Source organism: Jaculus jaculus, chromosome 10 (assembly GCF_020740685.1).
Source record: "Jaculus jaculus isolate mJacJac1 chromosome 10, mJacJac1.mat.Y.cur, whole genome shotgun sequence".
NCBI lineage: Eukaryota > Metazoa > Chordata > Mammalia > Rodentia > Dipodidae > Jaculus > Jaculus jaculus.
In genome coordinates this window covers 109,643,284-109,656,510 of record NC_059111.1, presented here as the reverse complement: position 1 = coordinate 109,656,510, position 13,227 = coordinate 109,643,284, and the positions used below count along the sequence as shown (strand labels likewise).

Here is a 13,227-nt window from a genome sequence, read left to right as displayed (position 1 = left end):
GCTCACCAGTTAGGCGAGACAGGGATCTTCCTGTCTCGGAACTCAGCACTGGGATTCCATGTGCGCCACCCCCTCCTTTTCCTGTGGGTGCAGGGAGGGGATCAAACTCAGGTTCTTGTGCTTGGGAGGCAAGCACTTTACTGACTGGGCAATTCCCCTAGCCTCAAATGTTAAAATCATGCTGGAATCTCAGGGGCAAATGCGATGTTGCTGTGATGTCCTGGGTTGTTTGGGAATATTTTATTGAGGATTTCTGCTTCCGTGGACCTTTCCTGAGACTCTGTTCTCTTGGATGGCCCTTGTCGAGTCTTGATTTCAAGATCAAGCTAGTCTCATAAGTTGCACCAAAGAGCCCCAGGTTGCTGTTGTCTGGAAGATGTTGTGCACTGCTGAAATGAGTCCAGCGGGAGGTGGACATTTCCTGTGAGGCCGCTGAAGTGGGAAGATGCTTGACGATGGGCAGAACTTTTTCTACACTATGGAGCTATTCAGAGGCAGAAAAAGTCTTTTTAAGTCTGTTTAAAGTTGTATTATTGTGGAACTTTTTTAAAAATTTATTTATCTATTTGAGAGAGACAAACGCAGAGAGAAAGGCAGAGAGAGAGAGAATGGGCGCACCGGGGCCTCTAGCCACCGCGAACAAACTCCAGACGCGTGCGCCCCCTTGTGCATCTGGCTAACGTGGGTCCTGGGGAACCGAGCCTCGAACCAGGGTCCTTAGGCTTCACAGGCAAGCGCTTAACCATCTCTCCAGCCTGGAATTTTTTACTTTAACTCTCAAATTTGGTGCAAAAGTTTCTTTGTACCATCACATGGTGTTGGTAGTAATGTCTCCATCACTCCTGAGAGTGGCTGGTTATCTGGGCTTTTTCACTGATAAATTTCACTCGTCAATTACTAGTTTTGGTAAGCAACTTTTGGCTTTGCTGTATGTATGCAATCACTAATTTATCTTCACGTGCCCTTTTCTACTATTCTGTGGGTTTCCCTCGTTCTACTGCTAACAGTTCTCTGCCTTTTCCCTTTTTATGACTCACCTGTGTCTGAGAACCGATTTAACCTTACCCTGCAATCTTTTTAATTTCCATTACAATTTCGTAACACGTGGGTTATTTCGACAGTGTAACCATTACATTCTGAATATATAAAATTTCTTGGGTTTGTTACTCAGCTCTAGCTTAAAAGATAAAGTAAGGCTAGGGAGCACACTCCATGGAATTTAATACTTTTAAACTTGTTTAAATTTGCTCGAGGGCTTTGTCAACTAGGTCAATTCTTAATAAATGTTCTGTGGCCACCTGGAAGCAATCTATTCAGCGGGACCACGGTGCGGTGCTCTGAACATTCATCAACTGGACCGTAAATGTGCCAGCTGCGTTAACTGGCTTGTTCAGAAGGTCTATTTTCTGGTTTGTTCTATTGAGTTCTGAGAAAAATATGCTAAAATCTTGCAAATATCACTTTGGATGTTTCACTTTTTAGTCCTCTGAAAAGGTAAAAATAAAAAAGATGGGAGAAAGTGGAACAGAAGAAAACGAAAACCCTAAAAACCTACCACACAGTCAAGCGAGTACGGCAGGGGACGGGGGAGGGGCAGCTAAGGGACCGAGGGCCCCTGGCCGAGTGAGACAGCAGAGCGCGCAGGAAGGCGTTGCGCGGGATGGGGTCACATCCCCCTACCCTCGTGTGCTCTGAACACGTGGCCGTCAGTTGGTGGCAATTTGGGGATGGATCCTTGCTGGAGGAAATGTGTTACTGAGGGCAGCCTTTGATGTTTTTGTTGTTTGTTTTTTTGAGGTAGGGCTTCACTCTAGTCCAGGCTGACCTGGAATCACTATGTGATCTCAGTGTGGCCTCGAACTCACGGCAACCCTCCTACCTCTGCCTCCCAAGTGCTGGGATTAAAGGCGTGTGACACCCTGCCCGGTGGATTTGGGGTGTTATAGCTTCTTTGCCAGGACTCGGCTCGCTCCTGCTGTAGGTTTCCACCTGCCATGGCAGAGGCGAGGTCCAGCCTCTGTCTGTGCCACATTAAGCTTCCCCTTGAGACTAAGCCAAAACAAGCCATCTCCTCCCATCAGCTGCTTTCGAAAGCCTAGTGTTTTGTCCCAGCAACTCAGAGGTTGCTGCAACAGGTGGCGTGTCCAAATATATCAGAAATGAAGTCATTTGAATGAGTAAGGACTCCAAGAACAAAATTTGTCAAGATAGAGCATGAGATAAAATCCAACTGTTTTATAGGAACATGTAAAATATATAAACACCAGGAAGTCAAGAGCAAGTCTGGCCTACTAGTGTGCTGTGCTCGTGGAGGAGGAACAATGACTCACTCACAGGGTGTCGAGGCAGTGACAGTCCCCGCCCCAGCCTTCCTTCATCAGTTTGCTCAGTCACAGCATATTTAGGCCCAGAGCAGGACCCTCACACTATCCTGCCCCACAGGAATCTGAGCTGATAAGTGGCAGGTGGAGCATGTGGAAGACCCTAAAGTGAACTTCAGGGAAGAGTCCGAACCTTTTCTGGCCCCTGCCTCCAGGCCCATGGATCCTCCAGAGTTCAAAAAGATCCTCTAGTCCCTCCTATTAAAGCAGCCACACATTCTCTCCAGAAACAACCCTGTGCAGGAGCTGGAATAGTTGCAGAGCAGAACCACATACTGACGCCGCAAGTCAATGAGCCCCGAAGGTGTTCTGGTCAGCAGTGCGGCGGCGGGTCCCAAGATCTACTTCCTGTAGCCTGAACGTGGCTGCTCGGCGACACTCATATTCTAGCCTAAAGCTTTTTCCTTGAGCTGTCACGTGCTCCAGATGGATCTGGGTCTCCTAGGCTGGCTTCGATCCCAATTGTCCTTGTCTGTCACAATCAAGCCCAGTGGAAAGAGGTAGTTGTGCCCAGTAGGTGATGAGAAGTGCCACATATGGGAAGCACCGATGAGTCAAACTCCTTCCAGCTTTGCTCACTAAGAGGTATGGACTCTGCACGCGTTGGCTTGTGCCTGGCCACACAGGTAGGTGCTGGTTACCTGCAGGGCAGAACCAAAGCATCCTGGCATGCCACATAAGCAACATGGCAGACCCCGGCCCACTAACATCAATGTCTTGCTGAGAAGGAACAGGGGGGCCACCCAGGCAGGATGGTCAGAGTTCCTGGCCTCCCAGTGAGAGCTACACATGCCAGCAGGTTGAGCTTTACTCCCCTCTGTTGGCACTGCAGATGCCTAGCATGCCCGGCTGACCTGGAACAGCAGCTGGGCCTGAGCCCCTCCGGGGTTGGAGTGGCCGCCGCCGTAACGGAGCCCATCGGCCTGTGCGCTGGACCGCTTGCTGTACTGACCGACCCACTTGAACAGCCTTGTGAATCGCCACTTCCAAGCAGTCTTCTTAGGACTTGCACTGGTCCCTAAAACCCTCTAACACCCCTCTGTGATGGTACCTACCCCAGGCCACACTCACCAAGTCCCAGACAGGCACCTGCTCTCACCAAGGGACACTCAGTCCCCAGGTGTCTTCGGTGACCGCTGCTTTAAGGTGGGACAGGGTAGCGTAGCCAGGAGGAGCTGTTCGGGTTGTCATGGACAGACCTTGTGTCTCCCGACGGGATGCAACAGGTACCCCAGGGCCACACAGCAGCACTCAATGAGGCAAGCCGCAGTTGGCTTGGCCCTCCAGGCACCACAGGTGCAGGCGCAGTCCCCCAGGACCTGAGGTAAGCGCAGGCAGGCCGGCTTGGAGGCTGAGGACACACAAACCCACCCAGCCACCCGACTGAGCAACACCTGGTCAGAACGGGCCAAACCCAGCCCTGAGTGCATCACGGAGTGCCCCCACTATTGAGATGTAGGAGTCCCAACTCCTAGGCTTTCAGAGCGCAGTGCTACTTAGACAGAGGGTCTTTACAGAGATCAGGGTAAACAAGCTCACGAGGGTGGAACCCGCGCTTACAAGTTGTAATACACAGGGGCAGTAACACAAAGATGGCCTCAACAAGACCAAGTACCTCTCCAGTCCACAAAACCGACACTGCCAATACCTGCATTTTGGACTACGACTCAATGTGTGCAACCTCTCCCCAGAAGCTCAGTGGCGTTCTCCCTAAATCCGTGCTGACAGCTCCTCAGGCACCTGAGCTATGTGTAGGGAGCATGAGCCGCCTTGCTTCCACCACACCGGGAACAATCCAGTCAGTCATACCTCAGTGTGGCCCCCTCTGGACACCTTTCCACAGGCTCCAAGGGCCTTTTCTTAGCAGCTCATGTATTTAATTTCAGAACCCACATGTAAATCTAGCTTAACCCACAGGCCAGGTTCTTCCAAAATGAGATCATTTAAGTATTTACTCCTGACTGGCAAGGAGTGGCCAACCCTTCATTGTTCTGAGACCAGAGGGGGGAGAGGCCAGGAAGCAGCACTCAAGTGGCCACTCTGCAGCTGGCTCTGCGCACATGCTGCCCACCTGGTGCCCATACATTTGTGGTGAGGACAGGAGGAAGAGCAGCTGACTGAACCTGAATCAGAAAGCCAGAGGTGAGGCTGGCATCACCCTACACAATGGCACCACGGGAGTGGGTCTGGCCCAGTGCAGCTCCCACAGGAAGGGCCAGCTAAGCGTGAGAGAGCCCGGGGAAGAGGGGGCCTGGGCATATGTTAGGGTATCCTGGCTACCCAGCATCCTTGCCAAGGCTGAGCCAATGAAGAGCAGTTAATGGGCCCCCCATCTCGGGTCCCTGTGGTCACTGTCCCAGAGGTCCTCCCTGAGGGCTCCCCCCGCAGGCCGTTTTGCTGCTTGGGCTGGTTTGGGGGGTTGACTGCTGTCACTCCAGCAGCCAGAGGCTCTGTGTCCGCACTGGTCACCGGCGAGGTCAACAGGGGGGGCAAGGAGGCAGGGACAGAAGGGGAGAGAGGGCTCTGGCGACGCCCCGTGTGTCCCAGAAAGGCGTGTGCAGTCATAGTGTGGCTGCTTGGGGATGAGGACTGCTGCGACGAGCCGCAGGTGGGCCCAGAAGCTTCCACCTGGGAAGCGTCCGAAGGCAGCTGAGGCACCAGGTAGCCCTTCCCTCTGGAGAGTCCTGGGCGGTCACCAGGCTTGCAGCCTTCAGCCTGTGCCCGCAGGATCTTTGGTCTGGGCCTCATGGGACACTTCTTCTGTCTCCAGTAGGGCAAGCGCCTGTGACCTGGCCCACTGGCCCACCGAGGTCCCCGGGGAAGAGTCCACTGCCAGGAAGCCTGGCCCTTTGGCCTAAGGTTCCGTGGGCGCCTCTCCAGTCGGTTCACCTGAGTCCTCATGGTAGCCACTTCCTGAGTCAGGCCTGTTAAGGCTGCCGAGAGCTGGTCCAACTTCTGGGTGAGGGCAGCACCAAGGCTGTACAGCTCCTGCTGCAGGGGACTGCCACAGGGGCATGGCGGCTGGAGAGAGGAGCGTGGCCATGCGGGCAGGATGGCTGTGGGAGGTAGAGACTTGGCAGGTGGTTCCAGTGGGTCCCCAGGGAGCAGCTTCCCTTGGGTCCTGTCTAAAAGCAGAGCAAGCACATGAGAAGAGCACTCAGACGAGAAGGACCTTCTCACTCACCCCGTGGCCTTTTCAGCTAGTGTGCTCACAGCCCTATCCCCAGAAGATCTGGCTTCTAGAAGATTTTCATCTGAAGTTACTTTTTCAAAAATCATCAAATTCTTCAGCCCCAATTCCACGGCAGCGGGTGTCAACACCAGGCACAGTACAAAGGGAGGCACTGGCCAAAGCCTGGCCACTGTTCACCCCCGAGCCCAGCTGGAGGAAGCACCGCCAGCTCCCAGCAGACTCGACCCTGGCCTGTCCAGCACCTTCAGGGCTGCAGATAAGGAAGGACGGGTGAAGGCCAATGGCTCAAGGACCCAAGCCCTGTGTCACCAAGTTCTTTAATTAAACCAAAGATCAGAGGCTAAGGCAGGAGGATCACGAGTTCCAAGCCAGCCTGGGATACTTAGTGAGACTTGTCTCAAACAACAAAATCCCCACAAAATAAAGCAAGGATCTCTTTGGGAATGTCATGTGAGGGAGGGGCCACCCAGAGGCCCAGAGCTCCTAACAGAACCCCAGGCTTGGGAAGAACCAAAGCTCCAGCCAGTGAGGGTGTCCTGCACAGGGACACAAGTCCTTCACACGCAGGAGGCCTTCCCAGCACGAGTGACCCAGGGTTGCCGCGCTGCAGAGCAGCGTCATGTGGAGCCAAAGCTCATTCAGCAGTGCTGGGGTTTGCTTTCCTATCAAGTTCCCTCAGTCCCCCAACTTAAGTTAGGCATGTTCCACAATTTCCACCCGTAAAAGATGGGTGCCTGCCTTTGTGAAATGACTGGAAACATGTGGCTTAACCATGAGACTTTTCCTACACATGACCCAAATGGTGACCTCGGAGTGTTTTCTTCTCCATGTCAGAATCTGGGTCCTGCTCCGCCCAGAGGAGCACGAGTGCTGGAGAAGCCACAGCTCACCTGCAGCACCAGGCTGTCCCTGCACAGGCGCCAGGCGCCTGGGCTCTTCACTGCCCTCAGATCCGGGTCTTTCCTCCAGCTGAGGGGCAGGCCGTGGGTGCCCAGCTGCCTCTGCAGAAAGGGCAGAGCATTTGAGACAAGCGTGCATATTGTTCCCTTCGAGCCACTGATATGGGGGTGTTCTGATGCGGACCATGGAAAAGCAAACCTTCTGGACACGGAGAAGGCTCAGTGGTTAAGGCACTTGTGTGCCAAGCCTGCTGGCCTGGATTCAATTCCCCAGTACCTACGTTAAGCCAGATGCTCAAAGTGGCACTTGTGTCTGAAATTTGTTTGCAATGGCAAGAGGCCCCAGCACATCCATACTTTGTCTTTCTCTAATAAATAAATTAAAATTTCTTTTTTGGTTTTGTTTTCTGTTTTTCTTTTTCTTTCTTTTTTTTTTTTTTTTTTTGAGGTAGGGTCTTGCTCTAGCCCAGGTTGACCTGGAATTCACTTTGTAGTCCCAGGCTGTCCTTGAAATCATGGCGATCCTCCTATCTCTGCCTCCCAAGCACTAGGATTAAAGGCGTGCACCACCGTGCCCAGCAGATAAATCTTCAACCTCTTTTTTTTTTTTTTTTTGTATGTGCATGTGTGTGTGGAAGCCAGAGGTCAACATCCACCTTACTTCTATGAGACATGGTCTCTATCTGGAACTCACCAGCAAGTCCCAGGGACTCTCCTCCTCAGCACTAGAATTACAGGTGCCTGTCATCACAGCGGGCATTTTGTTTTTTTCATTTTATTTATTTATTTGAGAGTGACAGAGAGAGAAAGAGGCAGATAGGGAAAGAGATTGGGTGCACCAGGGCCTCCAGCTGCTGCAAACAAACTCCAGACGCGTGCGCCCCCTTGTGCATCTGGCTAACGTGGGTCCTGGAGAATGGAGCCTCGAACCGGGGTCCTTAGGCTTCACAGGCAAGCGCTTAACTGATCAGCCATCTTTCCAGTCCAAAAGCTGGCATTTTAGGTGAGTAGCTGGGATCTAAATTCAGATCCTCATGTTTGCATGGCAACCACCTTACCCACTGAGCCATCTCCTTAGCCCCTGTAAACCTTCCACCTTTGAGCAATGACTATGTCATATGCAGGATGTTAGGGAGCCCGGCTCCGGTGGACTGGCCTCTTGTGGCGTGTGAGTGAGCCCACTCCGCCACTTTCCACTACACGCGTGGGGCAGTGAGGAAAGTGCGTCAGCCTGGGGCCTGACCTGTGGAGGGCAAGACTGAAAACGGAGCCACCTCCCCCGACCACTTCCTTACCCCTACCTGCTCCTCCTCCGCCGCCGGCCCTGCCGCTCAGGTCAGCTTGGGAGGCACACTCTGTGCCCTCTTCTTTCCTAGGTGACCAGGACTTGCCTCCCGTCCTCTCTTCTGCTCTTCCTGTTGGGAACAAACTAGGTCACTGCTCAGACAGAGAAGTAAGATGGTGTGCAGCAGCAGGTGACAGTTTCAGACTTCCTGATAAAAGGGTCCAATGAGCTGCGATCTCACTCCTGTTTATTGCTTTTTTGTTTGTGTGTATGATATTGGGGATCAGAGCCAGGGCCCTGTATATGATAGACAAGTGCTCTAGCACTGAGAAACCTCACTTTTGATATGTTTCTTTTCCTTCTTTCAAAGTTTTTTCAAGGTAGGGTCTCACTCTAGCTCACGCTGACCTGGAATTCACTATGTCGTCTCAGGATGGCCTCGAACTCATAGCGATCCTCCTACCTCTGCCTCCCGAGTGCTGGGATTAAAGGCGTGCGCCACCACGCCCGGCCTCTTTTCCTTCTTTAAAAAGATTTTATTTATTTATTTCCAAGGTGAGAGAGAGGGTGGGAGAGAGGGAGACAGAATGGGTGCACCAGGGTTTCCAGCCACTACAAACAAACTTCAGATCCATGCACTACTTTGTGCATCTGGCGTCATGTGGGTCCTGGGAAATTGAGCTGGACTGTTAGGCTTTGCAGGCAAGCACCTTAACTGCTAACCTATCTTTCCAGCCCTGATGCCTTTTCTTGATTGCTAAAAATTTGTTAGCACACACACACATCAAATACACGCACCCATACTGAGCACATGCAACGCAGACTCAGTGGCTGCTGTTGTGACGTTATCTACACTGTTCAGACTCCTCAGCTCAAGGGCTCACCTCTCTCTCTTGAAAGTGAAATTAATGTCGGAGGTTTTGATGAGTGACAGGTGAGCTTCTGAGTCTGGACACCTGGCCCTCTGGGGGCGTGTGGCTGCCTGTCTGGGGAGACCCAAGCTCACCTGCATGAAGGCTGCTGCTCAGCTCTGTTCTCTCAGTGCTTCCAGCAGGACAGCTTCCCCTGCTACCTCTTGGGGATGCTCCAGGGGCGGGAGATAGAGGGACAGGACCCTTACAGGTGCCAAGGTGGTTTCTCTCTGCCATGAACAAGCTGATGTCAGAACACTGACAGATGCCCCAAAGAGCAGCTCACTACCGCCTCCCACACCCACTCCAGCAGGCTCACCTTGGTGTGGCAGCTGCCAGAGCTCAGGCTCAGGTCTGGGGTCTTCGTCAGAGCTGCTGAGGCTGGAGCTGGAGCAGGGGCTGGGGCTGGGGCCAGGGCCGGCCACACAGGCAAAGCGCAGGGGCCTCACAGGCAAGATGCCCTTCAAAGAGCTCTCCAGGCGGTGCAGTGGGGAGACCATGGTGGCTGTCTCTATACAAAGGAGAAGAGAGCCAGCTGTCATCATCAAAGGCAGCAGGAAAACTTTGCCTTCATAGCCCGGCAGTCAGGATGGGTCACCTTCTGCTCGGCCACAACCCACATGGGCTCTGCTAAGCCCTAAGCAGCTTGTCCTCGGGATGCAGGTGGAGAGAAGCAAAGTCGAGGCCAGTTGTATCCCTGGAGAAGTGAGCTGGGGAATTTTCTGGAAGTCTCAAGTTCCCAGAAACCACTTTTAATCAGGTTCCAGCCAGACCCTGGGCCTTGCAAGCCAGGCATCTGTCTTCCAGGGCAGGGTCATCCCACCTAGCAGACTGTCCACCGGCACCACCAGGGACAAGCACTTTGATGAGGGACAGTTTGAGCGTGGCAGGAGTTAGAAAAGGCCCGCAGAGCAGGGCCTGCTGGAGTATCCACACAGCCAGGGCGCAGAGCGGCCTCTCACCGCAGCAGTGTCTCCACTGCCGAACACCCAGGGCGGACTAGACAACACCCTCCTGCTGCTTCGCACCCGCACTTGTCTCAGTTCTTTCTCGGCTCTGTCTGCTTCCGTGCTCTGGGGAAGGGATGCAAGGTGCGGAAGGAACAGAGGCCGGGAGGGAAGGAACAGCCATCTCTCTGGCAGAAACTAGCTGGGGTAAGCTTGCCCGCCACTCCGGAGGGCAGCTCACCGTCTTGCATCCACCTCCACGGCGCTGGCCTGGTGGTCCCCCGGCAGGTGGGGTTGTAGCTGGACGTGAAGGTCTGCGGGCTAGCCATATTGAGACTTCTGGTGGGTGCTTCAACCCCACTTTGTCCAAGACGGGCTGGCTCACAGGCCTCACCCCTCTGTCCTGTTTGAATGAGAAGTGCTCATCAGCCCAAGGGGCCTTGCGTCACCAACAGTAGAATGGACAGGACTTCCGCCACTGTCAGGCTCTCAGCCCATGGTTTCCAGGTGTGGGAAGGACCTTTCTTGCGGTTTCCCTAGGCAAACCCCCTCTAGGAGCCCTTCCTTCCCAAACCTAGCTGTGTGGAAGCCCGTGAGCTGGGCGAATCAGTGCCCACACACGACACGAGGGGCTGTCACGGCCAGCGTGCAGACGTGTGGCCAGCACGGCTCCGACTCAGGCTTGCACTTGCACACACAATGGTCACAGGCATCCACATCCTCAACTCTGCCCACCACTCACTTGCTAGGGAGGCTACGTGTGAGGAAAAGACTGTCCAACTTCCTGGCCTCAAAACAAGTTTGTGCCCCAGCCTGCTGACAGAGCACCTTCTCAGCTCAGCGGTGGGTCTGACCCGAGGCAAGCTGGGAGCAGCCCTGGTGAGGCGAAGGGCGTGGAGGGTCTGTCCTCCCAGACACCCACACCCCCCGCGGGTTACCTTCTCTGTCTGCCGTCCAGTTCCTGGGCTCTGCTCTCCTCAGGCCCCTGTCCACAGTTGAGGAGCACGGCCAGGCAGCCTGTAGCCTGGGCACAGAGATCTCTCTGAGACAATTCTCTAGGCCCTGGAGTGGGGAGCCTCCTGGTGGGTATCCTGTAAAGGTCAGACACGGGAGGTCTTGGATGGCTGCAGCTGGGCTCCCCCAGGAGAGAACGTCTAGGGCAGGGCGGCAAGCCTGTCTGGAGGCAGTGGGAGGAGGCACAGCACTGGACATGTCCTGAAGGCAGGGTGGCACCTCCTGCAGTCTGGAGTATTTGGAACACCAAGCCTATAAGCAGAAGCTACACTGAACAGGAAGTGCGCCTCAGAACACTGTACCCTACCACAAAGAACAAAACGGCACCACGGCCAGGGACGAGTAAGACAAAATGCAGAGGCTGAAGGCCAGAGCAAGGTTGAAACTCATGTACAACGCCACCATCTGAGGAGACAGAAGCATGACAAAGTGCAGATGTCCCCAGAAGAAGCACAGTCACAAAAGTGACTGACGCAGAGAGGGTGACAGGGTGACACTCTTCACATGTAACTGTTTGGAGCTTCTGCATAAAGCCATGTGACTTCATTACCTATTAACAACTGAAAGGTGCCAGGCATGATTGTGCATGCCTTTAATCCCAGCATTCGGGGAGACGGAGGTAGGAGGATTGCTGTGAGTTCGAGGCCACCCTAAGACTCCAGAGTGAATTCCAAGTCAGCCTGGGCTAGAGTGAGACCCTACCTTGAAAAAAAATAGTAAGAGTGAGGGTGTATGTGGGGGCAGGAGGGGAGACATTTTGGTGACTTCAGGAAAATGCAGCTGCCCAGTCACTCACTGCTCCTGAAGTAATCTCTAATAAACTCATTGCACTCAGCAAGACAGACTGACTTGCGTGAGCCATTTTTTGAGCTTTTGGCTCCATCCCAGTTTGGAGACAGGTTTAATCTTACATGAAAAAGTCATGCAACCTCTGGCTAGAATACAGGCTGCAGCCCTAAGCCTTTCTACAAACAATGGACGTGGCCAGGACACAGACAGGAGCAGATGCACTGGGGACAAGATAGGCCAGATTATTCCAGCAGGGACAAGCCAAAAGGGGATTCTGAGATAGCAGTGTAAGACTTCAAAAACCCTAGGTCAATGGAGTAACTCTCCTCAGCAGGCCAAGGGGCCACAGGCTGCCAGGCACCCTGCTGAAGTTGGTCCTATGTGAATCCAGCCACTTCCCTAAGTGGGAGTCAGCTGGTGTCACACACTTCTTTGTGACTGGCCTTAGGAAGCATTCAATGCGAGGGCCTGTCGGGCAGTGTCCTTCTGAGCCAAGTCACTGAAAAGGGAGCCCTTGCCCTTCTAAGACAAGTCATGTATCTGCACCCATCCTGGTATCCCCGACTCCACATCTGGTATTGGGCCAGTGACAGTGGGCCGGTTCCCAGAGAACCACAGCCCCAACCCAGCCCAGCTTACCTTTGCCAAGCCGCTGTCTCTGGATCCCCCCAGGGCTCCCAAAATCCATATCCCCATCAGTGGTGCTGCTGGCGGAGGAGAAGCTGGTGGGGGTGCCTCGGGGGCCAGAGGGTCGAATGGGGCCCTCTCTCAGGCAGCCCTGCAGGCCCAGAGGCGGAAGTGGCTGCTTCGTAGCTTCTGTAGGGAGCAGCACACTTGGGTCATAGCAAAGCCTGCTGGAGAAGAGACCCCTCGGCCCTAGATGGATGGCACCAGGAGACCCCACCCCATAGGATTTCCCCCGAGGCTGCTTGGGGAAGGCATGCGGCCAGGGCTGAGCATCCCAGTGAGATGTAGAAACGAGCCCAGCCCGAACCTTTGCGACAGGAATCCCAAGTCACAATTGATGGCCTAAGGGTCCACTGGGCTACAGCTGTGACTTCTATCTCATTTCTCTCTCAGCCCTCACCATCCCTTTTAGAAAGACTAAGAAGAAGAAGGAAGACATTGCTCCTGGAAAGCTGGGGAGCCCTTTGGTGAGAGCATGAAGCAGGGCTGAGGAGGAGGGGCCGTGCTGCAGAAGCCCCTCCCACCTCTACTGCACGCAGGTTCACAAGCCCGCCCAGGCCCACACACCTACCTTCACTGTGAGAGCCCTGGGGCTGCAGCTCAGGCCTCTGAGACCCAACATCTCCTGGCTGGGGGCTCCGGGACCAGGAGGTAGCCAACGGCTGAAGGGGTGACGGGCCAGCTGAGGGAAGGCCCTTCAGACAGGCCTCCAGGGCTTCCAGGGGTGAGCTCGAGGTCCTGCTGGCTGGGACAGGAGAGGCCACCGGTTAGCCTCTTTTGCAGGGTTCTGGGCTGCTCGTTAGACCCTGTTTGACGGGACCACAGCCTGCCTTCCACAGGGTGACAAGTCCTGCAGCAGGCTCCAGGGACCTGCCAAGCAAGAGAGCCTCCCTGTTCTCTGCTTCTGCAGATGGAACAAAGAAAGCTGACCCCGCTCCACGGGGAAGGGTGGCCGAGCCACCTGTATGCAAGGGCCAGCTTCCACAGCCAGGGCCTCACTGCACAAGGAAGGTCTGAAAGCAGAGGGCTGCCTGCGCAAGGGCCCGGATGGACGATGTGCACCAAGGAACCAAAGCTAGGAAGACTGACTCAAGCCCAGGGGACGGGCAGGGGTTTCTTCC

At 54.3% G+C, this 13,227-nt stretch overlaps 1 protein-coding gene across 1 annotated transcript in view; it reads right to left on the bottom strand.

Annotated features, from left to right (window-relative positions):
* Positions 1-2,215: 2,215 nt before the first annotated feature.
* Positions 2,216-13,227, bottom strand: part of Krba1 (KRAB-A domain containing 1) — a 28,358-nt gene continuing 17,346 nt past the window's right edge. The window contains 10 exon segments of the mRNA XM_045160322.1: positions 2,216-4,757; positions 4,760-5,506; positions 6,465-6,575; positions 7,769-7,888; positions 8,765-8,899; positions 8,989-9,180; positions 9,858-10,019; positions 10,555-10,707; positions 12,059-12,235; positions 12,678-12,851. Coding sequence (XP_045016257.1) covers positions 4,699-4,757; positions 4,760-5,506; positions 6,465-6,575; positions 7,769-7,888; positions 8,765-8,899; positions 8,989-9,180; positions 9,858-10,019; positions 10,555-10,707; positions 12,059-12,235; positions 12,678-12,851 — 2,030 coding nt within the window. The 3' untranslated portion in view covers positions 2,216-4,698.